General features: G+C 35.6%; 1 protein-coding gene across 1 annotated transcript in view; it reads right to left on the reverse strand.

The window, feature by feature from the left end:
• The window catches only part of LOC145691055 (uncharacterized), a 45,592-nt gene that overhangs the window by 14,927 nt on the left and 4,374 nt on the right, over positions 1-26,291 (reverse strand). Inside the window, exons 2-5 of the mRNA XM_081766696.1 lie at positions 20,586-20,784; positions 16,213-16,410; positions 15,138-15,281; positions 11,174-11,336 (exon numbers count right to left, since the gene is read on the reverse strand). Of these exons, the coding sequence (XP_081622822.1) occupies positions 11,174-11,336; positions 15,138-15,281; positions 16,213-16,410; positions 20,586-20,784 (704 nt within the window). The remainder of the gene's footprint in view (positions 1-11,173; positions 11,337-15,137; positions 15,282-16,212; positions 16,411-20,585; positions 20,785-26,291) is intronic.

Consider the following 26,291-nt stretch of genomic DNA (forward strand, 5'->3'; position numbering starts at 1 on the left):
ATGGTTTTGTTGTTGAAGTTTACTTCCGATACTTTGCGCGTTGATTTACGAGAATTTCCCTAGCACTAGCAAGACGGTTCTTTCCCAAAAATGAATTTAAAACAATTAACAAAGAGATAATCCACATTTTATAAAGTAAATGTTTCAAAGCGTCTTAAATGAAATTAAATATCTTCCAACTTAAAATAAATAGTTTTATTGTTGAAGTATTCTGCTTCTACTTCTGATGCTTTGTGCATTCAACTGCGATAATTTCCCGAGCACTTCTTTCATGGCGGGTTTTCCCCGAAAATTCAGCTTTCTTTACTGTATATCGACACTACCACTAGTACGGAAGTTTAAATTCAGCACTTGAAATAGTAGCGTTACATAGTCTTCGGAACTCCGAGAATGAAGCTTCTTAAATTTGACAAGAATTTTTACGCTATTGCTGATGTTAATTCTACAGAACGCTTATTTGAAGAGTAGCAACTAATGACGGAACTACACTACTGTTGTTGGAAAACAAAATTTTACTTAAGAATACTTGTGTTACCATCAAATGTATGAAATAATACAAATGTATTTACATATTTACTGGTGGTACAGGCACCTATGGCCTTAAACTCGTCAAATGTATGAAGGATAATGTCCCCCGGCGTCACCGAGTCGGCAAGCACACTATTCACGGAAAGTATTTTCTAAAATATAAAATTGCATATTTTACTTCAAATAGGCTCACAATCCATACATTAATTTGTTCTATAATTATCTCAAGCTAAGGTAAGCTTTTTATTCATTTAGTGCATTCAGAACTTTATATAGGTCTAACGTTGAATGTTGTTGTATACTTTAACATGAAAGCATCTAATTCGCCCAAGGAAAGTCCAAGATCTGATAAAAATCACTTTTAATGTGATCATCAATGTGATCATCTTATTTGTACCAATAATATACTAACAAAAAGGTCAAAAAACCAGGTGAGTTTTAAAGTGGGTTTTCCCAGGTGGGTCCAAGGCAAACCCTGGAATATGTCGCTGAACTATTTAGGAAAAAATTAGAATATTTATTTCATTGTTTCTTTTAAAAGCCTACTACACGTATTCAAAAGATTGTATTCAATGAAAATATAACTGCCCTGCTCTTGCCTTTCACATGCTAAATGGGACTCATCAGTTTTGCTTTCATCTTAGAGAGTTTTCAAAGGAAATCAAAAGTATAATACTGAGATTTTCCTGCATAATTATTTAGTACTTAAAAATATTTCTTATTGTAATCTGTATTGTCAATACGTTACTTTTCTGCCACAAATAATATTCAAATAAATTATGATGTATGCTTAGATGACGAACAGAGGAGAAATTAAGACCAACTCAAAAACACTAAGTAGTTTCTGGAAAGTCTACAACAAAATTATGCAGAGAAATCTTTGTATTAAAAAAAAAAAAAAAAAAAAATTAATTGAAGTTTATTGACAATACTTCGCAGTTTAAGGTGCACTAGCGTTTCTTAAATAAAAAAATCTGACAAAAGCAAAGCTCCTCCAATATCGGTTCCATGCCCGGATGTTAAAAGAGGGGAGGAATAACACCTCGTTATATATATGTAGGGTTTACAAGGGAAGTCCGGGAGAAAGCACTCGCCTACAGAGAAACTGAACATGCAATTTGAAAGACCAATTCACGCTGATCACAAGCTAATAAAATTCCTGTATGGTTAAGAACTTTTCGAGAGATTCAACGTTAAATGCACGATTGCGCCTCCTAGCGACCTACCGTTATTATGTACTTTTGATGGTTTAAACTTGATATTGCTTGATCACTGGGGTCCATTCACAGACAAATTATTCATTCATTCATTACAATGACGTAATGGATGGCAAAGACGTAATGGTTGGGAATATACCAAAGAACTGCACACGATTTGTACAACCATTTGATGTGTTTAGATCAAAGATTGACAGGAGATTTGTACAGTCCGCAAAAAAGCATGTAAGTTAGTGAAACTACGCCTAACAGCCCAGGGAAACAACATAACGTCTAAGTGGCACGAACCACGCCAGGAGAAACCTCTAAGTCCTCCCCTGCACACTTATTTTGGAGCAGAAGACCGTCGTTTCACAATAAACTTACAAGCTCATGTTGCATGTTTTTTTGCTGCGGACTGTATATAGTATAAAACTTCATCCGGACGTTATGATGTACCAACGAAATAATCAAATAAAGTCCGTGTCCATGCTAATGAATCAGTTCCCATCACCGCGATACATTGGATTGTTTCAGTTCGCGTTCCACAAGGCAAGTTACCGAACAAATTATATACGTTTTGAATCACCTGTCGAATTTGCTCTTTTTGCTTTGGTTATGCGAATTGTTCCCTTGACGAATGCAACGCAATTACTCATATAAAATGTTCATGGTGCAAGGAAGTCTCTTGCCTGCATCATTTCTTCATAGACCGGAAGAAGAACAATGACCAATTGTCATCTCTAATCTGAACAGTATAATGACTAATTTTAACTAACAAATCCTTTAGTTACTGCAAAACAGTTTTCTTCTGTTACCTCCGATAGATTTTAATTCGTATGTCAATATTCGTTGCTATTAATGTTGTACTTAACACGTTTAAATGCGCATGTACTCATTTTTTTCATATAAACAATCTCTCGAACAGTTCTCAACCGTACAGGAATTTTATTAGCTTGTTGTAACCAGCATGAATTGGTCCTTCAAATGGCATGCTTAGTTCCTCTGCAGACGAGTGCTTTCTCCCGAACTTCCCTTGTCAGCTGACCCGGCTGATACAACCTCGCACAGGTCCCGATGTAGGGCTACCGAGAAAGATTGAGCAACGGCTTCCGAAGCGGAAAAGGAATAGAAGAATCCAACGGCAAGGAAGGCGGAAGACTCAACTTCGAGTATCGTCTGTACTCCAGAATAGGTATAAACAACGTTTGACTTCAGGTGAAGGGCAGCTGAAATACAAACCTGGCAGCAGGTATAAAATGCTTTCGGGTATGGCGAGCCCATCGTAAGAACAATGGATGGTGGTTTGGGTCAGAGTCAGTGCTAAGGCGTCCCACGCAGGCGACGCGCGACGCATCGGTCCCAGAGTGGCTGCGGAAAATGAACTACTGAACAAGAAAGGAAGTTCTCAAATTTTTGGTTCTTTGCAATGTTTGGATCTCTACTTATGCACTTCCTTTCAATTACCATTTTCTTTAAGGAAGGGGATAATGCTTAGTCACTTAAACAAGTGTCCAATCGAGCAGCTGTTCATTACCACACATTCATGAGTTGCCAATTCTAAACTTTTTATCTCCTCCAAGCAAGGGGCAAAATAGTATTTTTCTCGTGTCCAACTAAATTTCTTTTCATACCCATACTGATATGCATATAAATGTATGTTCATCCTTGAAATTAGAAGACGGGATGGCGGCAAGCAAAATAGTAAGATGGGGAACAATTTATATTGAGAGGGCTAATCTTGCATAGTGATCCGTGCACCTGCCTCGGTCGTGGTCCGGAGCTTACGTTAATAGTAGGTCTCGTCCTTTGTAACCTCCATGGAATTGGATAGGAACCATTCCATATAAAGTGTGCAACATGAATAGGAATACAATTGTTAAGCAAATCATAAAACAAATTAATATTTCTCACAGAACTTCATTCTTAATAGAAAGACTAGTATTTAAGTCCCACTTGATCACAATAAAAGATCTCAAATTCTTTGTCAACATATTTCTTAGTTCCAGCAACCAGAACAAAAATAAGATGAAGTAGTTAACAGTTAAAAAAACTTTCGAGAATAGATTCTCCGCAGCCAAGTAACAGAAGCCTGTCAACAATATAGAGCAGAGTTTTAATTTGCCAACGCTCTCTACGAAAAAACTGTTTTATATTTATTATAAAATTTAGCATATTAAATACAAACTCTATAAACAATTTTCCCAATAGAAAAGATGGACATACAATAGGTTCTCACAGCTCGTTTTTTTCATATGATCTGTAGGCTTCAAAGCAGAACGTTTTTCAGCTTTCTGCGACAATTTACAAAAAACTTTCTGCAAGCATTTTAGCAATGGCGTAGTAAAATTATAACATAAAATTTTCACACATATAAAAGCAAAAAGTTTCTACATTTCTATTTTTTAAATTTAATTTACTTATAGACTACTTATGTATGGATAAATATATATATATAAGGAGTTATTAGAGTTGTGTAATAACTGAATAAGTAACAAATCAAGAAATCTTCACAAATATTTACTCAAAAAGAATTATCTTTTTTAATTTATTTTTTTTTATTACATCTTAAAACATGACGACCAATCATTTAAGTCTCCTTGAATCGTTTTTACAATTTTGAATGCCACCTCTTTAGGTATTAATTTGTCCCCAAAAATAAGCTTGAAATGGCTGTAGTATTGACTACCAATTCCTGATATAAACCCATTTTCAAAAATTTCATGTTTATCTTGTAATCAGCAGGTGGGTCATTTGTCTGGATATAAGCCAACATACCAATTTTGCAAATCTCTTTAAACGAAAAATCACTGACTGCAGGGTGGCTAGTCGTAAGAACCCCCCTCCCAACTTTCACAAATCGTCCTGAAGTAGCCAGTATCACAGTCACCTTATAACCACGACGGCAGTGTCACCAAGTATTGCGCAATGATTCAGCAAGCATCCCGCCCCAAAAACAGCTGTCTGCTAGGTTCTCGACTCGGCTGCATGCACTGTAGCACTGGCGACTGTACGTATCGCTTACTCTTCCCTTCCGTGCCTCTCAAGTTTATTTGTATATTATCATGACTATCAAACGTACAATTGTTCTGAATCGTGTTTCATTTACGGAGAAAATCTTTCTGCAACCGTATTTCTTATTTAGAGAGTAGACATCTTTCTGAGACAGTAATTTTCGTTTAGAGGTTAGCCAATCTTTCTGCAGCCCACATTTTCTTTCTGTGACATCGTCGCACCGTCGCCTGTTCTTCTACTTTGGGGTCTGAGAGAATGCAATAGTTCTTACATCTTGATAACTTAATGCAGTCCAGATTATTACTGACAGTTCTGGCATGATTTCTTCTCTCTGTAAATTACGTTAATAATATCCTGCCCTATCCGACACATCGAAACTGAATTTCTTATCATCACTGAATACTATTTGCCTCAATTTAACCATGCAGTTTTTTTTCTTTCTTTCTTTCTTTCTTTCTTCATGCCACCCCTTACTTATAATCTTCGGTTAAGTGAAGGTTATATTTTCTTTTTACGTGCACATGCGCATATGTATGTTGGGATCTTCAGTAAACATTCACAGGGAGGATACACTCGCACTTTTCTAACAAGTTTACATCATCTTTCAGGTTCAAATTCATCAGATTCAAAATAGCGTCCTTGCAAGTATTGTTTGAATTTGAGGAGTAAGAAATAGTTGACGGAGCTAGATCCGGAAAATAAGGATGATCTAGACACTGGAAACCCAGATTATGCTATGTCAGTTGCATTTGCAATGTTCGATGAACAGGGACACTGTTCTGAAGGAACAAAATTCCTTTTTTCGATTTTCCGCGGTGTTGCACTTTCAATTTGTCGTTTAGTCTTGTGAGTAATGCAGGGTCTGCACTAAATGTCAGACCCTTGGGCAAGTACTCTAAGAGTACGGCTCCATCTTTATTTCAGAAGAATGTTACAAATACTTTAACAGCCGACTTCTGTCTGTTACCCTTCTTGGAACGAGGGAAAGCTGTGTGCTTCCACTCCGTTGACTGTTGCTTCGTTTCAGAATCACAGTAGTGCAACCATGTTTCGTCCTTGGATACTATTCGTGATAGGAATTGGTCGGCATTGCAGTCAAAATGAGAGATGACTTTTCTCGATGCCCTCATTCTTTCACGCTTTTGATCTGATAACAAGATTTTTGACAACCCATTTTACCGAGAGTTTGCGCATAGCCCAGTCATTATGAATTATGTATCGACACCTTCCCGTGAAATGTCCACAATCTCTGTCACACATTTTGTTGAGATTCTGCGATTTTCAAGAATGATGTTAAGAATTTCATCCACGATTTCGGGGATAGTCACTGCTTTTGGTCTTCTGCACGTGCAGCATCATTTATTGAGAAATCTTTACGTTTAAACTATCCCAACCATTTCTTCACCACTGCATATGACGAAGGAGAGTCTCGTAGTGTTCGATGATTTCCTCATGAATCTGCAGCATGAATTTGCTTCGGTGACTTTACTTGGTGGAACAAAACTTCGATGACAGCTCTGATCTTCATGTTCGTGAAATTCACTTGTTGGTTACACATGAACACTTCAGGGGGTCGAAAAACACAATAAGAATTTCGTTATTAATATGAAAAATTTGTATTTGCACATATCTGTTTTTAAAACTATATAATTTTATCATTCTACTTGCACTCCTTCTAAGTTCAGCTACGAATTTTTCAGCTGTCCCTTGTATCAGAGCTGAAGCTCTTTTTTTCTGCTGATCATGGCTCATTTGATATAATATGAGTCCCATCTTACGCACTACTACCAGACGATCCAGTTCAGCGAAATATATCTCTAGGCTTTAGAAAAAGCCTCCATGGAATGACATGTCGTGCCTCGGATCATTTTTCGTGGTGCTGGTTGGAAAATGGTACTATTGATGATGTACAACGTTACTTACTGATACCATTTTAGCTGTTGAAGACTTTATCCGGAGAAAACCACAATGGTCACCTAAGTTTCCTTCTGGTACGACGCTGTGATTCGGTTTTCTCTTAAAAGCGAGAAGCTAGAGCGATCACTTTGGAAACAACATCCGAACCAGTATGTTTACAATAGTTTTTCACAAAGTCGTCGATATGCCAAGTTTTTACTTAGAAATATAGTAACTATATTTCTAACATTTCAACCATGTTTTGTTCTACGCCTAATAGCTTCTGGTCTCTCGTTAACTCAAGGAGAAATCAATCTAGCATACCTAGGAACATCACTTATGGTGGCAGCTTTATTACTGGAGAGCACAGAGTAGAATTGTTCAATATTATTTCTATAGAAACTTCTTAACCAAACCCTCTTCCTTGTATTGAACCTGTGTGTTCGTATTCCCTATCCTCGATTTCAACTACGTCCGCTAAAATCAACTCTTCTCTCTTGTCAACGGTTCCTGACCATAGTACTTCTGGACTTGACAATACCAATACAATTTACCTTCCCAATACAGCCGCGTGAATTGCTTATCCTTTGGTTCTTTTTTAATAGGTGTTTCGCAGAAGGCGTTTTTTTCTCAGCCTTGGAAACAGGCTAACATTCTTCCAATCTATAAAGCAGGCATAAAAATTGATGTATACTCCTATAGAACCATTTCTCTTCTTTCTCCATTTTCATTTTTTTTGAAGAAAGTCATAATGAGGAGGCTTTAAAAGTTCACAGCCTTTATTTAAACTACGCAGAGCACGGCTTCCTTCAACATAAATTATGTCTTACTAACCTATCTGAATTTCTTGCTCAGGCTATTAATTGTTTCGGACAACTCTCAACTGAACGTAATATAGTTATTTCTCAAAAGCTTTTGATAAAATTGACATCCAGCTGCTTCTTCACTAACTATCCAATAGATTTAATGTTCATGGTCAATTCTTTTCTTTGCTTTATATATATATAAAACTATCTATCTTATGATCGTAAGCAACGTGTTGCTCTAACAAATTCGTCGAGATTTGTCCCAGTTCTTTCTGTGTTCCGCAAGATAGTGTTCTTGGGCCCATGTTATTCTACCCTACAAGGATTATGACCCATCCTATCTTTCTTTACCATCTACGAATATTTTCTTCGCTGACGATTGTAAGCTTTTTCAGGAAATTCTCTCCATGGATAATGCTTTACAGCTTCAACAAACTCTTTCTAAACTTATCAAATGGTGTTAGACCTAGAATTTAACATTGAATCCTTAAAGTATTCCACTCTTAGTATTTCTTTGAAGAAAAATAAATTCTACTACATGTATTGTATTAATAACAATCCTATCGAAAGAGTTGATGCCCAAAGGTTCTCGGAGTGTTATTTGACACCCAAAAGTTCTCGGAATGTTATTTGACAAATTTAATTTCGCTGATTACATCATTGCTACTGTGAAGAATATTATGAGAATGCTCAATATTTTGTACAGTTTTACTGAAATTCGTGATCTAAAATCTCTAAATATTTTCTTCAAAGCTTTTGTATCACCTAAAATTGAGTATTGCTCACTGATAGGAATATGGCTTTTTCTTCTTGTCTGTCCCGCCTTGATTCCGTCTTGTTCTTAACTTTTTCTTGCCATTATTAAACAAAGACTTCCATTGGAGAGAATGCGTAATAGAATTCAATTTCTTAAAATACAAAATCCGAAGACACGATGCCAGGGTTTGCCCAAGTGGGCCCAGCCCGAAAAAACCCACCGGGTTTTTTCGGGTTGGACCACCTGAAAAAACCCATCTTAAAACCCACCTAGGTTTTTGACTTTTTTGCTAGTGTATTATTGGTATAACTAAGGTGATCACATTGAAATTTATTTTTATCAGATTTTAAACTTTCTTTGGGCGAATTATATGCTTTCATGTTAAGATGTTAAGATAGACAACAATATTCAACATAAGACCTTTATAAAGCTCTAAATGCACTGAATAAATAAATAAATAAATAAATAAATAAATAAATTAAAAACCTCACCTTAGCTTGAGATTATTGTAGAACAAATTAACGTGCGGATTATGTCTATAACCTATTTGAAGTAAAGTAAGCGATTGTATATTTTAGAAAATACTTTCCGTGAATAGTGTGTTACCTGACTCGGCGCCGCCGAGGGACGTTATTCCTCATACGTTGACGGGTTTAAGGTCATAGGTGCCGGTACTAACAGTAAATATGTAAATACATTAGTACAACTATTAGTATTATTTCTAACCTTTGAAGGTAACAAAAGTATTCAGTAAAATTTGGTTTTCCAACAACAATTAAGTTCAGTCATTTGTTGCTAGCCTTCAAATAAGCATTCTGTAGAATCAACACTAGCAATAACGTAAAAATTCTTGTCAAAATTAAGAAGCTTAATGCTCGGAGCTCCGAAGACTACGTAACGCTTACTATTTCAAGTGCTGCATTCAAACTTCAGTATTAATGGAAGTTTCGATGTACAGTAAAGCAAGCTGCATTTTCAGGGAAAACCTGTCGTGAAAGAAGTGTTCGGGAAATTCCCGCAATTGAACCCACAAAGCATCGAAAGGGAATACTTCAACAATAAAACTATTTATTTTACGCTGGACGATATTTCATTTCATTTTAGACATTTTGAAACATTTACTTTATAAAATATTAACTATAGGCCTATCTTTGTTAATTGTTTTAAATTAATTTTCATAAAAGAACGGTCTTGCAACAAGTGCTCGGGTAATTCCCGTAATTGAATGCACAAAGCATCGAAAGTGAACTTCAACAATAAGACCATTTATTTCACGTTGAAAAATATTTAAGACATTTTGATGAATTATGTCTTTGTTTTAAATTAATATAGCTATTTGGTATTCATATTTGGCGAACGTCACTGAGGCTCCTAGGATGACTCAATCTACATTTTTTTATTTGTCTGCCTTTACCACACAGTGTTCAACTTTCGGTCTTTTAAATTTTCAGGACACAAACCAGAGACACTCTAAATTTTCTGTTTACATTTTGGCAGCATACCAACGTAAAATTACAAAATGACGCGTTTAAAAAAAAATAGCTGATATCCACTGGCGAAAATCCCGGGGGGATGATGGGGACATATCCCCTACAATCTTGGAACTGTCCTCCTCAATAATCCGATTGGAAATGTGTCTTTTAGAAAGAAATGTGATGATTTGTGTCCAACTGTCACAAAGAAAAGTGAGATGAAATTGATACCTCCCAGAATAAGCCTCAAATCTGACCGCCTCCCAATGTTGAAGACAACTCTGCTCCCCTACCCATGTTCTCCCGGAGTCCCACACAGTGGACATAAAATATGACGATATTATTATTGCTTTACAACTTTAAAATCAGACTGGCAACATTGAAAACTGTTTACAGGGAATGATCATATTTGGATCATCCCTTGTAAACAGTTTTCAATGTTGCCGGTCGGATTTTAAAGTTATAAAGCAATAATAATGTCGTCATATTTTATGTCCCCTGTGGAGGACGCCGGGACCGACATGAGTAATCCTCCTCAGCTTTGATTTTCGCCTTCATAAATATTTTGTACATCGCATATATATATATATATATATATATATATATATATATATATATAGACATACCGTCTTACCCCTCCCCCCAATGTTGAAGACAAATTTGCGCCGCTGCTGATATCCACGCTACAAAGCGCAATTTTAGGTCTTTCAAGTTGAAATTTTCAAAGTAGAAGCACGAGAGACTAAATTAGCTGTATATATTTTGGCGGCACAAAATTTCAAAATGGCGTCCATTTTTCAAAATAGCGGGTATCCATGCTACAAGGTGCAATTTTCGGACTTTTTAAGTTGATATTTTGAGGGTAGAAGCACAAGACATTCTAAATTTGCTGTATAGATTTTTTCGGCGATCCAATATAAAATTTCAAAATGGCGGCATTGTTTTCAAAACAGCAGTGAACAGAAAGTTGTTGCAAGTTGTGACAATGACACTCATGAAATGTAAATCATATTTTAACATTTTTACCCCAAAGAGATTGAAATATTTCGAAAAAACCCAATTAAACCCGAAAAAACCCACATGGGCCCAGGTGGGTTGGGTTTTTTCAAAAATACCCGGGTTTTTTCAAACCCTGCACGATGCACAGTGACAGATTTGTTGTTTTTCCACAAGATTATTAATGGGAAAATTAACTCTGTACTCCTGGTTTCAGTTTTCAATTTTTGTGTACCCTCTCGCCTTACACGTAGACTTTCGTTACTAATATATGAAACACCTGGACTTTCAACTAATCAAAGTTCTTTGTACTTTAGACTAACATCACTGTGCAATAGTTTACCGTCAGATATTGATATTTTTACTGTGAGAATCATCACAATAAAATTAAAGTACATCTTCCTTGTAATTTTATCTTGTTGTGTTGTTTCTTGGTAAATAAATAAACAAATACACTTACACATAAATATATAATAAACATTTCGCAATAAAAATAAAAAACCTTACTTTTCAGTCTTTTCCTTACGAGATACGCTTGATATGCTTCCGACTGTCTATAGACTTTAAGTTCTTCTTTGTACCTTTTCCTATCTCTTTCTGCACGGACCAGATATTTTTGTTTCTCTTCCAAGCTTAATCGACTCCACTCATTTCCCAAAAGCTTTGTCACCTGTAAAACAATATATATATATATATCGTAATGTAATTTCAAAGGGTTTAGTTAATAATGATGTGAAAACTCATTAGAACTACTTTTAGGCACCTAATTAATTGCCTTACTGTCAATCTTGAAATTCCATTATTAGACGGAATTCATACTATACATAAAAAGATATTCATTCATGAATAGACGTGAAAGTACCAACGACAATCAGTACCAGCTTGTAACGAGTCTCAGGATACCAATATGGTCATTTCTGGTGTTCTTATAACACATGAAAAAAAGTTAAAACGGTTCATTTCAAAGTATAATCATTAATAGGGACAGAGTAACTACAGTAATATTGCTACTACTATTAATAATATTATTAAATTATCAGTCTTCAATTATTTATTTGGTTCTCTTTGCCTTACGATTATACCCCCTAAATTGCCGAAAACGCTTGTTTGAAACACGTTATGTTTTAAACATAATACACACGTTTTAAACACAAACTTCAAAACAGTTTGAAGTTTATTTTTCTACTAAGACAATAGTTCGCTTACTTCCTTCACGCTGAATTGATGAAATAATGTTCCCATCTTCTAATTTCATGTAAAGTATGACTGCAATTGGCTTTCACAAACAAAAATTGAGTGATAGAAAGCGAATGGGAAAGTTAAAACCTGGGAATGAACAAAATTGTCTGAGACTAGACAAACGAATGCGTTACTTCTGAATAATGAACATATATGAGTAGCCACGATCAAGGTGAGCTAGGGATCTGTAATTTGGTTCACGGACGTGTCCTTCTCCACATATTCACCTCTTATTGCCTTATATTTCTCACATCTATGGATCAGTCTGTGGACTTAAAGAGTTTCACCTCATTAATGCTCTTGTCATTCGAAAACTCTTATCCGTTCCTGGTATTGAGATGGACATGGCCATTTCCATATGCTTTTTACCTTTCATGTGACTTGCTATAGTTTGCCGTCCAATATCACTCAGTGAAAAGACGCTCCGGCAATTGTTCCAAGAAGCAAAAAATCTGTCATCTGGTACTTCCCAAATCCGTGATGAAGAATCATCTAACAACCAGAAAGGATTGAACGCGGTCTTGGAATAATTAGAAATTGGCATGCTTGTTATCTGCAAATGATGAACACCACAACTACAACACCTCTTCACTTTCGATCCTGCCTCTGCAACTTGAACAACCATGCTAAACCAACAGTAATGTTTAAAGACATTAGCAATAAATTTATCAGAAGCTGTTACTATGCTGCACCTCCCTCCTTTCCCTTCTCGACCGCCGTTATATATAATATACTGTCGTAAATAAAAACCTCATGATGATTGTACAAAATATTTTCTTTTGCCGCGTGCACCACTTCGGTCCACTGTATCATCAACCGGCAGTGGCTACTTTTACCTTTCGACACAGCCAGTTTGTGTGTGTATTCTAGGCGTTAAAGCATTAAGTTTGTAAGAAACGAAAATGATTATCTAAAACAGGTAAACACTGAAACACGATCGTGCGGTTAATACACCATAATGAGTAAACAGCTATTCTCAGTTTCCTATTAATTTATTTGGAATTTCTTGTTATGTCTTTATTAATTTGTATTAACTATTACGTTCGCTCATTTAGGTGTTTATAAAATTCTACTTTCCAGCAACGTATACTACCGCTACGTCAGAAAGCGAACAGAAAACAGCTCATTCCTGAGAAACAGGAAATCATATCCCGAACATTATTTACAAAGGCGAAAGAAATCAATTATTGCAAATTCGTAATTTTACAATTCCTGAAGGTGCCTTACGGTTATTGACAGACTCGCAGCTTAACATTTATACTTCATATTATATCATTAGCTTTACGTCCCACAAACGAGATGCTAATTACTGAGTTAATGATGTAAGAATGGAATGAATGCGAATAGGTGAGGAAACGAGAGTGTGCTGAGAAAACCTGCCCACTCACAAAATCCGTATCCCGCACCCATGGTTTGAACGCAGGAACTTTGACGCCAGAAGTGAACGCTTTACCGGCTACATTACCGAATGTGTGTTTACGTTAGTATCACCATGCGAAAATATTTCAAACCTGCATAGCTCTGAAACATGATCGATCTCTTGGATCAGTTTTCTTCATTTAATGTAACATATGATAATGAACCGTCAACAAGAAAGAACATGTTTGCCTCCCTAGTTTCAAAACGCAAGGATTTGGGCGAAAAAACGAGATATAGAACAGCAACATATGAATATGATAACAATCCCACTTACAATTTTTTCCTCACAGTAAAGGTACGAATATGTCAACATTAAAACAGGAGTTGCACATCATGAAACTTCATTACTTCCACAGTATACTGGAAACGAATTAATATTTTATCATAATTTGAACTGTAAATTCTAATCATCCTTTTATCTTTCCTTTCACTTCACTCTGAATTACTAAATACAAAAATCCAGTCGTTGTTACGTATTTTTGGAGAGGGGTGCTAACACGGATCCCCATGGCGGCACGCCCTTCAATCCCAGAACTGTTTTTATGCCCTTTTCTCAAAATCTGCATTCCAAATTACTAAATATGATTTTACACGTCTCGTCTGAGAAACAATATATTGTTTTATAAAACTTCGTATTGGGACTGAAAAAGCATACAAAAGTTTGGCTTAAAGAATGATTAGAGAGAGAGAGAGAGAGAATAAAACTTTATTTGAACTCATGTACTATAAACATTGTTCGCAAACTGCTGCATCATTTTTAATGTCAAAATAATTTTGAAATGAGAATTTTATATATATATATATATATATATATATATATATATATATATATTAAACTTATAAGACACATCATCATTAATAAATCATTACACATGCGGAACTATTGATGGAGACTGATTAGAAATGTACCTACACATATATAACAATTAATAAACATTGTATTATAAGCACAAAGTAGAAAGTACACCTTGATATCTGTATAAGTATCCCATATTTAAGGATCAAGGGTTCGATAAAATTAGACCAGCTATCCACTGAATATTGACTCAATGTATACGCTGAGTGCAATTTTATCAGTAACTTTCATAAACTCATACATACTTCCGACATAAACCTCTCTGCAAGTTGTAATACCTTTCAATGAAAGCACATAAGCTCAAATAAGAACAATCGTATTAGAAAATCCTTTCAATTGTACCTTCACTTAATGTAGAAGAGGAAACTTCAAATAAAATCGACACTAGTGGGAACGAAACCAGAGAAAGGCTGGAATTGTGTGTGCATCGAAAATAAATTTACCATTCCGTCGTTAATCCAATTGCAATTTTGGATGATTTACCAATATGATATTCCATTGCATAAGCGAAAAGCAAAGGATAATGCACACAGCTGCAGATCATCAGTTTATAACACATTTTTAGTACAAAACAAATATGTTGCTAAGTTTGAAGCTGCTAAATAAAAAGACAAGCACTCAACAACATCTGAAATCGATTTAAAATTCTCATTTCTAAATGTTTTTAAAATCTCATTCTTAGCAAATCAAAATTCTCTAACTCTTCGCAGAATTTGCTGACTTCCAGGATTTCTCAAATTCCCTGCCATTCCCCGGTTTTACAGGTTTGTCGCCACCTTGTAATATTTTCGAGAAAAATAGGCCATCAATTATCAACTGCAACGCTACAAACCCAGGCTGAACTTGCAGTTTCATCCTAATGAGTGAGGCGATCGGGAAGCAAAAGTTTCTATGGTCTTTTCTTACTTTTTAAATTATAGTTTGCAGAAAATGTACGTTTCAAGATTTCAGACTCACCTCTGGAAATGGTAATGCCTTGTAATATTTTCTCCTTTCATTTAAATACAATACATATCCGGTTACTGGAGCTTTTGGAGGCCTTGTTTCAGCTAGTTCTGGTTTACGTTTCCTACCTTTGGGCCACCCACCACGCTTTTTCACCTTAAACGAAAAGATACAAGATTTATAGGACCAACTTATGCAATATCACTACTTATAGTAGGTTCAAAAGAGTCTTCTCTGCAAAATTAAAATAGTGTAATATCAAACACTGAAGAAAATGCTGGGAACACTTTCTTTTTCATACTCCTGAATATTGGGAAACCAAATTAAAAAAGGACTTTAGAAAATGAAAAGGGGAATCATTCACAAAAATCGAACGCAAATTTAAAATATTGAGTCGAGAGTTCAATTACTGTATATAATATTTATAAATATAAAACCTGTACACTCAGTCAAATCTGTACGATCTGACTATATACCGGAAGTTCCCCACCAACTTTCCTGTTTCATAATCCCTCTCCTGACCTTACAGACCAGCGCACCAAAACTATTCTTATTATTTTTGGGATAGACTATCTGTGTACAGGGCATGGCCAAAATAATGCAAACCTATAAAAGAAGAAATGTCTTACCTATAGCGTGTAAGATCAGCTTTGGCATCGAAACAGCCTGTACTTCCTCGGGATGGAAGCATACAAACCCTGGATCGCGTTTACTAGCATGCCGTTTCACCCTTCATACAAAAACCTCAGTTCCTCGAGAGATTTTGGAGGAAAATATTCCAACCCATTCGTAATTTTCCATTCATTGTACAGAAAAGGAAGGATGCTCAAAATCTGTAGTGAAATGATTCCTTTTAAGTATGAACTCCGCGTTTTAAAAGTTAAATATTAGCTTGCATGAAAATAAGTCAATGAAACCTGGGTCTGGATATCGACAATTAGACTCTTAAACAAGAAAAGTAATTTCCAATTATAATATATACAAAATCTCTCCCGTTTCTTTACATCATGTAAGCCTAAGCCTAAGGTAAACACTAACATCAAATGTTATTAATTACTAAATAATGAGATGAAAACAACTAATGTACCTGAGTTTGTTCGACGCTAGCAACTGTTGCTACTGGCTGTAATAAAGATGAGGTAGGATCACACACCACTACATCATTCTTTGTCAGTCTTATATTATCAACGTTTTTCTTGGTCCCTTTGGTATCAGTGGCTTGGGAAAGCTGCTTTTGCATGTCATGTTTTATTGAACTATTTACAGAATCAGGTACTTCGGGTTCCTGGAACAAAAAACACAAAATAAAGTTATACACATCAAGTAATACTAATACTAATAATAAAACAGGAAGCAGATAATTGCATGTAACTTCTTCAATAGTAAACACATTGAATTACACGTAGTACTGATAATGACTAAGAAAGCCATTTGCAAATTTTATAAAAGTAAAAATCTTTCCGTAAATGCTCTCAATATTAAAAAGTTCACTAATCATATTTCACCTGCTGATGCCAGACATAACTGTATACATAAAAAGGCAAGAAAAAAATGTGACTGTTAAAACACAAAGTTTACGAGAGGAAAGTTCAGACGGTGTGTGAAATGCGAACATATCTAACAAATTAAATGGAGCAACATGTTATCAGATCTTCCGTTCGAGGTCCTTGGTATGAATTTTATATTTCTTCATTTCAATCAATCAATCAATCAATCAATAATAAAATAAAATAAAAAAAATAAAAAAAATAAAATAAAATAAAAAATAATGAAAATAAAAAAAATTAAAAACTAGTTAAATTGTTTGTAAGCAGAAAGGCTTTGGATAAAGAATTTAACAGGTTATCCTCCTAATTGTTACTTTCAATCACAAATTTATTTTCCAGTAGCAGAATGTTACGGACAGATTAAAAGATAGGGAGGAAAACTTACGAAATTATTAACAAGCTTCCTCCCCAAGTCTGATCAGGTATTTATGACAATGTGCTTCCGTACTAACCTTTTATTTTCTTTCTTCCCTCTATTAGTGTATTTTTAAATGCAAGGTTTTATTTATCAACCCTAATTTCTGTATCATTCTTACTTTTACTTATTACCTTCACTTTACTCACTGTGTGTTGGTCCTCCCTTGTGTGAAAAAACTGAATGGGAATCTTTTTGATAACGGACGCTATAGGATACATTTCACATAAATACTAATTAATTGTTGGCCTACCTCTATATTTCGTAACAGCTTTTCTTCTAAATAATGTCGGTTCGCGCTGAAGCCTTCTTCAGCAACAATTCTTTTCGTAGAGTTTGATTATCTATATGAACACTACTGAAGTTACTTATAAAACATTTGAAACACGGTGTTTCAAATTACTCAGCTAGTAACGTTCCTCAGCCAATTTTTCTTTAAACATTTTCAGTGACACTCGGACACTCATCCTCATGGGCCACAAGTGCCTGAAATTCCTTTCGACAGCACGATCTTCACGTACGAGCCCGCGTCTCTCTCTCTCTCTCTCAAGTGGTAATTTAATATATTATGTATTTTTTCGATACTTATGGTTACCTACCTTTCCCAGTGTTAAAGGTTGTTTTTATTTTTTTTTTTAAATATACCATGTATACGTTAATGCACTACCTATCTAGGTACTGTTTAAATGAACTACGTGTTCATTTCAATTCAGAAGAAACCATCAGATGGGAAACCTAATAACACAAATAAAAAGTGTAAAATAAACAGGGAGCCTAGTACACTAAAAGTATACTAAAAGAATAAGACTAACATACAATACAGTATATTGGAAAAGGCAGGGTAACCATACCTATCGAAAAAATATATTATTAACTTACATATGTTGAGACATGAAAAAGCAATGTGGAAATCGTGTTGTAACAAAAAAAGATTTAAGCTATCGTGTGCTCCTGAGTATCAAACTCAAGATACTGGAAGAAAAAATGAATAAGGAACACTATTAGGTGAGTAATATGAAGAAATGTTCAGGTTGCTTCCTTGTAAAATTTATTAAAGAAACAGGAGCATCTGTACTCTGTACCAACATTGAACTTTTATACTTCTTGTCACCTTCGCTGTACACACTTCTTGAAATTTTTTCTTTTTGCTGTGCAAAGGTGTTTTTATTTATTTATGTATTTTTTTTTTTTTTTAAATAAAGGACGACGATTAAAAATGTGGTTGTCTCTTTTAATGAATGTGAATTTAGCTTGTTGACATCAACAGCAGTATAAGTTTATCCACACTGAACTCTTCAAAACACGTAAAAGTACTTGTTTCCCGCTGTGAAATTTTTATGAGACATCGACTGCAAGTTAGATGGAATGGAAAATAAGTGCTTTTACGTGTTTTGAAGAGTTGAATGTGGAAAAGCTTATACTGCTGTTATCAACAAACTAAATTCACATTCGTTAAAAGAGAGAGCCACATTTTTTAATCATAGTCAATAGAATTTGCAAAAAACAGTGACTTCCTTTTTCAACGTTACAAAAAAAAAAAAAAAAAAAAGGTAAGTGCGAAGGTAACAAATATTATACACACGTTTAACGTTTTTTCAGATGATCCTGTTTCCTTCATATTTCTAGAGAGACTACTTCAACCAATCTTTATATATATAGTTAATCGAACTCAACAAAAAGAATTGATGCTGAACAAGGGTTCAGCACTAACCGACATCATTCACAAGGAAAATTGCCACGGGATATTGATAGGGTGTCCACACAATTTGGCGAAGAAAAATCCTTGACTTTCCATGGCTGAAGTTCCAGATTTTCCTGACCATTGAATAATTTAAAACTAAGAAAAAAGAAAGAAACCCCAGTCTCCACCTTCTCCATTGCTGGCCTTGTTCTCTCTCCAATTCTGTTTCTTTCCTTTCCCTGATACATTTTTACTTCCCTGACTTTCCAGAATGTGGACACTCTGATTGAGATACGTTAACACTTATTTGAATGGGAATAACTTCTTCTATTTAATTATTATCTCGGACATTTAATATGATCTTTCACTCTAGTAAGTATATTGAATTTCGACACACCCAAATAATTATCTTCACTTTGGTAACACATTTCTACAACTTCTAGGAAGATTGAAAAGCTGATTTAAAATAATACGATACAAGAAGATCTATTTTTTCCGTCGACTGAAGACAAAAACAAACCTCAACCATTTTAAACTTGCGACACGTTTTCGTTTACTACTAGAACTATCTAATTTATAGATTGCTCTACTTCCTGGAACTACTTTCTCAGTTATATCTATATCGTTAGCTTTTCCCCACACGCTGACTTCAAGAAAGGCCTACAGAAGAAATGTCTTCTACATACATTTTCAATGAAGCTAGTATTTTGCTTATTTTAAGGGAAGATATGTACTGTTTTCGCAACAGCTTACGTGTGCATTCCAAAGCCAATCTACTGACATTAAGATTTATTCCTATCCAATATGTTTAGCAAAGCTACCCTTAAAGAACTAACATTCTGGCACCATTGTACGTAACTTAATTTTTCATTACTTTTGTGCTTTAACGTGATTTTGTTACAATATCGAAATTTGATGGATTATTGTGAGTGCTATGTTGTATTCCTGATATTTTCTTTATTCTGTTTCCTTAATTTTTTTATTTACTTACTGAGTTTCACGTCTTACGGTTATGCTGCGAAACTATGAAAAACGGTAATAATGATAATGAAGGAAATGGCAGAATGAAAAAAAAATGAAAGAAAACGGGAGAACCCCAGTAAAACGCACGCCTACTATGTTCGTCCACTACAAATTCCACTTCGCGTGAGATGGGCGATCTCAACCACTGGACCACCGTGGCCTCCTGTTTTTTTTTTTTCTTTTTTTAGTCTTAATTATCAAACTTTTTAAACTTTCGCATACAGTCATGTTCACAATGTTTGAACAATCACCTTTCAGAAGCTTTGTATCCGTATTTGAGAGGACTACAGCAAATATACGCCCTTGTTCTCAAATACTTAATTACATTTCCCATTTTCACTTTGTTTCCAACTGCTGAATTTTTAAGTGTTAGAAAAGTAATGAGAAGGACATGCTCTAAATTCTGCGATAAGTAATTAACCTTGCATACGGTGAATTAGATATTAATTCACTTTGGACGCATAGTAAAAAATTCTTTATATTAGTTATTCAATTTGCACTCAATAGCATCTATGAGCAATTCTATGATACACACCTAATCAAAAATTTAAAAAACTCATGGTTTTCCTCAATTTATTGCTTTCCTATCTATATTCTTTTCTTTGAAACCTTCCTGGCAATATTGTACTGAAAACATACTACCTATGGGTGCACTTAAAGAATGTTCAAATTTTCTTGAACATGATCGTACGCCTTTTCTAACTGAAGATACGTGTGTCCGTACAAAGCAAAGGGTTATCTTCGTATGCAACTGATACATTACGAGACAAAAACACAACTGAATGTGAACATACCTGAGTTTCCTCTGACAATACATTAATTTTTAAACCTGGAAAATTGTTGAAAATTGGCTCATTTTCTCCACTAGTATTATCTACAAATGTCTGCTGTGACAGCAGTAATTGGGCCGCTACATTATGAAGATCTTCCGCAGAGAGCTTTAATCCTCCTATACCACTTGTTAAGGCGTCTTTCAGAGATACACATGTCAAACTGAAAAGAAAGAGAACAGTTAATATATTAAAGTGAAAACCTCAGTTGAACTTAAATAATTAAAAGTAACATTACTTTTAGCCTGAACCATTATAACGAATCTTTATAATATATATATATATATATATATATATATATATATATATATATATATATATATATATAATACCAAAAGATTGTCAGTAATTCAATATATTCCATTGAATTCATAAGATATTCAATTTTAATTATTGAATATGAGAAGTCCTAACAAGTCAGAAATAAACAAAGTAAGATAGCGACATCAATTACATCAGGAAACACCTAGCTTCAAGCCAAAGCGATTGTTTCGACAAAGCACAACACCAGTCAATTTATGCGAACAGCTAGGTTTTTTCATGTAAACAAATAAAGACAGTACAACGTTTTCCTTTTCCCGGACATTTCATTTCTTGAGTAATCCTGACTATTTCTTGGTAAGTCAAGGGTCTTTCTAACGAAGGCTTAATGTGACCAGCCTCATACAGCTGCGGTGAAGAATAACAAACTCAAACACAGTAAGATCTCCTGTAACCGGACACTAACCAAATTAACGGCCAATACCACAACCACAGCATTTTTGTATTCTTTGTCGATTCGTCTAACACAGGTAAGTCCTGAACGAACGCTTCACACAATAGGTTACTGCAAGCGGCTCATTCGCGAACAGTTCAGCGTATACCGCTATTCTGAGTTAACAGAAATACATTTTAAAATGTTTGTTCACGTTGTGCCGCTATTGAATATGAACAACGACTATGATTTCTATAATGAAGTTATGAAATATAAACAAAAAATAAAGTTCTTGAAATATATAGTGAATATTCGATTATCTGGCAAAATTCTGTATCGAAGTCCTGCTGTTGCCACTTACGAAAGATCTTATTGTAAATCAAAATAAAAAGAAATCCGTATATTCGTACATCCATGCAAGTAACGCGACAATCTGACGTCTCACTTTAGAATCTATACTATACATGGAGCACAAAGTTGCTTTTTCCAATATGAAATGAAATGACATCTTTCAGTTTTACGTCCCACGGTTACGCCGTGTAGATTAAAAGAGATGGCGATGATGAGAAAAGAATGAAGAAAGTAAAAGAAGAACCCAGAGAAAACCTACGCACACGGTGTTTGTCCATCATAAAACCCATTTGGCGTTAGTTTAAATCGAACCAGGGACCCCACGTACCAAAGGACAACACCCTACCACTAAAGCCCCAATTTTCCTCAATATGTGAAGAAATAAAATAAAAGAAGCACTAGGAGACCTGACAATCTTTATTGTACCAATACTTTCAAAACTGTTTCCCACCATGTTCAGTGCACAAAATACATCTCTTCTGCACTGATTTGCAATTATCACGGCACAACCGAAGATTGGCATCCTATCTCTCAAATGATTGTTCGATTAGCTGTTTTAAATGATCCAAATCCTGTGGTTGCCAAAAACGCCTCGTCTTTGACAATATCCCACATGAAGAACTCCCATGTTGTGAGGTGAAATGAACAGGGCGGTCAATCTGTCGTACCACGACGATCAATCCATTCATCGAAATATTTTTCCAAGAAATCCCTTAAAATACCACCAAAGTGTGGCAGTGCTCTATCGTGTTGCCACGTGAACTGAATGTTTTCGTAACGAGGATTGTTATCAAGTTCTGGAATGACAACTTGCTGCAACATCTGAAGGCGTGTGTCACTGGTAACATTTCCTTTTAAAAAGAATGGTCTTATGACACTACCAATCCACATACCCCCAAACAGCGACACTAAGGACGTTTAACTCTTCTGTCAATTTTGTGTCGATTGGTATCACTCCAATAAGCACAACTGCGTCTGTTTACACGACCGTTCATCTTAAACGAGGCTTTATCTGTCCATAAAATTCGTTTCCCGAAGTCTCTGTCAGGTTCATTTCGAATGAGAAACCACTCATACAACTTAATACTGGTCCACATCACACTCGTGCAACGGTGAAGAAGCTTTGACCGGTAAGGTTTCATCTTCAAATCCTGTAACATATTACTTAAAAGAGGTAAGTTTCATTTCCAGGTCGCGTACGCGCCTTCTTTGACCTAGACACAACTCTGAGCAACAAGTTCAATGTTTCCTTAAATTTCGTACATTTCATGGTCGTTTGCTTTGCGTTAGATCATACACAGAACCTGTAGCCTCGAATTGTTGGTTTCTCATGACTTGACATGATCATGGTTCCACACATGGAAATCATCTGAAATCTGCTGTCTTTACATTTATGTTTTTGTTGTGTTTCTACCACGTTCGCTAACTTGCTCCTTTGTTAATTTGCGATTCATCTCAACACCTGTACTACTCGGCACAACTTCACTCACTAAACAACTTTTAAATAAAATATGTACGAATACACAGTTATCAATCCCAGTCACATTAAGAGAGACAGTAATGCGTTCTAGTACAAAACAAAAGATCGGTGATAGATCGCTTATTTCTCTCTTCTTTCCTTCCTTGTTTTGGGGTAAGTGACTTTGTGTGTCCACTCTTTATTGCCGCTTGAAATAGCTAATTTGAAGTTTGGAGCAACAGTACAGGTAATATACAATAAGGCATTTATTACTTTGGAACTGAATTTGCTTGTGCAAAAACACATTAAACTTACAATTAAAGGGTTGACTGTAAAACCAGACCAGTCAAGAAAGAACTTCTGAGGAAATACGCTATAGCGTCTGCACTTGTTTACATAGAAACGTCCATATTTCAACTAGTCTTGTTCTGTCGAAGCTTTCATGACACTGTTTTGGCAAGAACCTAAGTGTTCCTTGGTGGTATACATGACGTCGGTATCTCAATTACTGTTTTTTCCCTAAGTTGATTAGTTTTTGCTTTCGACTTTCATCATTTCTTGTTGATTACGTAATTTCAGTTACAGAAAAAATATCAGTTTTTACGTTGGACGTCCTCAATCATTGCTTAATGAACTTTTTGTTTGTTGAGTATACATGCATGCATGCAAAGGCATGCAAGTAGAAGAGGTTTCACGAGTCGAAAGCTCAGAAACGGAAACTACTTCGTAGTAACTAATTACGACTTAAAATATCCTGAAGTACATATGAAGTGTTGGAGTGTATGTACTGTTTCATTGTGGATAATTTCACCTGAACGAAAAGAACGCTATTCCATGCCATCATCATAGGTATTCTGCTCATATTGGCAGGTCACTTGCCGCAGCTGAGAAGCTTCCATGCTCCACGGTCCTCTGCTAAGCTTTTTATCTTCACGTATGATCTTTCTGCTTTTATATCGTATATTAATTGTAGCCTCCTTTGCCCCCTCCCTTTTTCCTACCACCCTACCCTCTATCACGTCCCTCATCATACAATTTCTTCTTAGGCAATGCCCTAACCAGTTTCTTTTCCTCTTCTCAATAATGTCTAAAATTATTCTTTTCCCCATCATTTCTAACACGCTCTCATTCGTTTTCCGCTCGATCCAATTAATTCTTTCCATCTTCTTCACACTCATATTTCGAAAGCTTCCAGTCGTTCTTCATCACTTATGCGTTAATGGCCACGCTTCCGTCCCATACAGTACAACACTGCACACGAAACATTTTATGACTCTTTTTCTCAACTCTTTATTCAAGATCCCACAAAACATACCTTTCTTCCTGCTAAAGGCTTTTTTCGTCATTTCTATCCTTGCTTTTATTTCACGTTCGCACTTCATGTCATTATTAAGAATACTACCCAGATATCAAAAACTATTCACTTGTTCTGTTCTCTCCGCTCCCACTTTTATATTTGACACAGACCTCTTCGTTCCAATCACCATGGCTTTTGTCTTTCCAACATATTTACCATCTTCCTAACCATTCCTTTATTTTCATCCCATATTCTCCAAAACCCTTCCGTAAGTTTTCTAACATCTTATTGATTTTCTCTTCAGATTCTGCAACAAGCGCCATATCATCTGCAAATCTTATGCATCTAATCATTCTACCTCCTACCGAAACGCCGTCTTCAGCATGTAGGGTCTTTTTCACTATCTCTTTTAGGTAGATATTAAATAATGTTAGCGAGAGACAGCATCCTTGTCGAACTCCCCTTCCAATTGCACTTTCCTCTGTCAGTCCCCCCCCCCCTATCCTAACACTTACTTATTTCATGTCGACCAACATAATTTTTCGTCTAAAAGGCATACAAATAATTAGCGAAATTTTTAACAACACTCGCTGCAAGATATGATACCTACTGTTCTACGAAATATTACGTAACTTAAAATTTTATTTTCCCCTTCATCTAAGCTTCGCGCGCTCGTGCGGGCCGCATTCACAGAACTATACGAACCTTATCCTATTGCACCGAATTAAATTGGCGGTCCGGTAATAACGTCACCACAAGAGCGCCCAAACTTAAGGTTTATTTATGTCGCCTACAGAAATTTGCAATGACATTTTTAAATTTACGTCCCATCGTTACGCCCTTTAGGCTAAGGACGACACGATTAATGAAGGTGACGGATGATTAACGAAAGTAAATAATTATGAAATTAAATTTTTGTACTCTCTCACCGGAGGCATGTGCATCAAAGGCACACGAGCTAGCCAGAAGACCAGCAAGGAGGAATCAATGATTATAACATAACTGATGGAATGAGAACGTGGAGGGAAAACTGAGAAACCCAGGGACAAAAACTGGCACAAATTTGGGTTTCACTTCCACAGACGGTTCTACCAAACAGAAAATATGCATGTGAAATAGATACTTCTGTGATTCTTCAACAAAGTGAAAACGGAATGTGAGTCATATTGAGAGCAGCCAACCACGATAAACATTCTTGAGATGATACCTAACCAAACCAATCATATTGTGATAGTCAACTAAGATATAAATTTAGAGACGATACCAAACCTAAACTTGGTGAATGTAGGCCAACCAACATAGTAAAAACGGGAAGGTATATAGTATAAAACAAATTGCATTCAAATTATCCCAAATATTGTATATTCATAAATACAATAGGAGGTCCACATGAGCTTTGGGGGGCCCGAGGTCCCCAGGATCGGTGCCCTTGGGGGAGGGTCATACAAATGCAACGAGAGGCATTTATTGAAATCAGAGGTATCTTTGGTATCTATTTATGTATAAATGGTCAGAGCAAAGTGGACTCAAATAATTCGTATCTTTATTCACTTTTCTTACTGATATGCAAATTAAGTCATTGTATTTCTTTAATTTGGGCTAATGAAAGTTGTAGTGAACTAACTTGGACTAAATTAGTTCTTCTGTACTCTGAAATATTTTGAAATTGTCCACATGTAATTCAGTGTAATAGTTTCACTTTTGCAACTGTTTATCTTTACGTCCTTCTGTAATGACTCTTGGCAGTTATTTTAACAAGTATGTAAAGATCAGTACAACGTATTTTTATCATGAGTCCTTCGCGAGTGAGCCGGCAGACGTATCGCATTTGTGGCTAATTAGTACCGGTTTCGAGTTCAAATGGAGGAC

Source organism: Thermobia domestica, chromosome 1, assembly GCF_964235325.1.
Source record: "Thermobia domestica chromosome 1, izTheDome1.hap1.1, whole genome shotgun sequence".
Classification (NCBI taxonomy): domain Eukaryota; kingdom Metazoa; phylum Arthropoda; class Insecta; order Zygentoma; family Lepismatidae; genus Thermobia; species Thermobia domestica.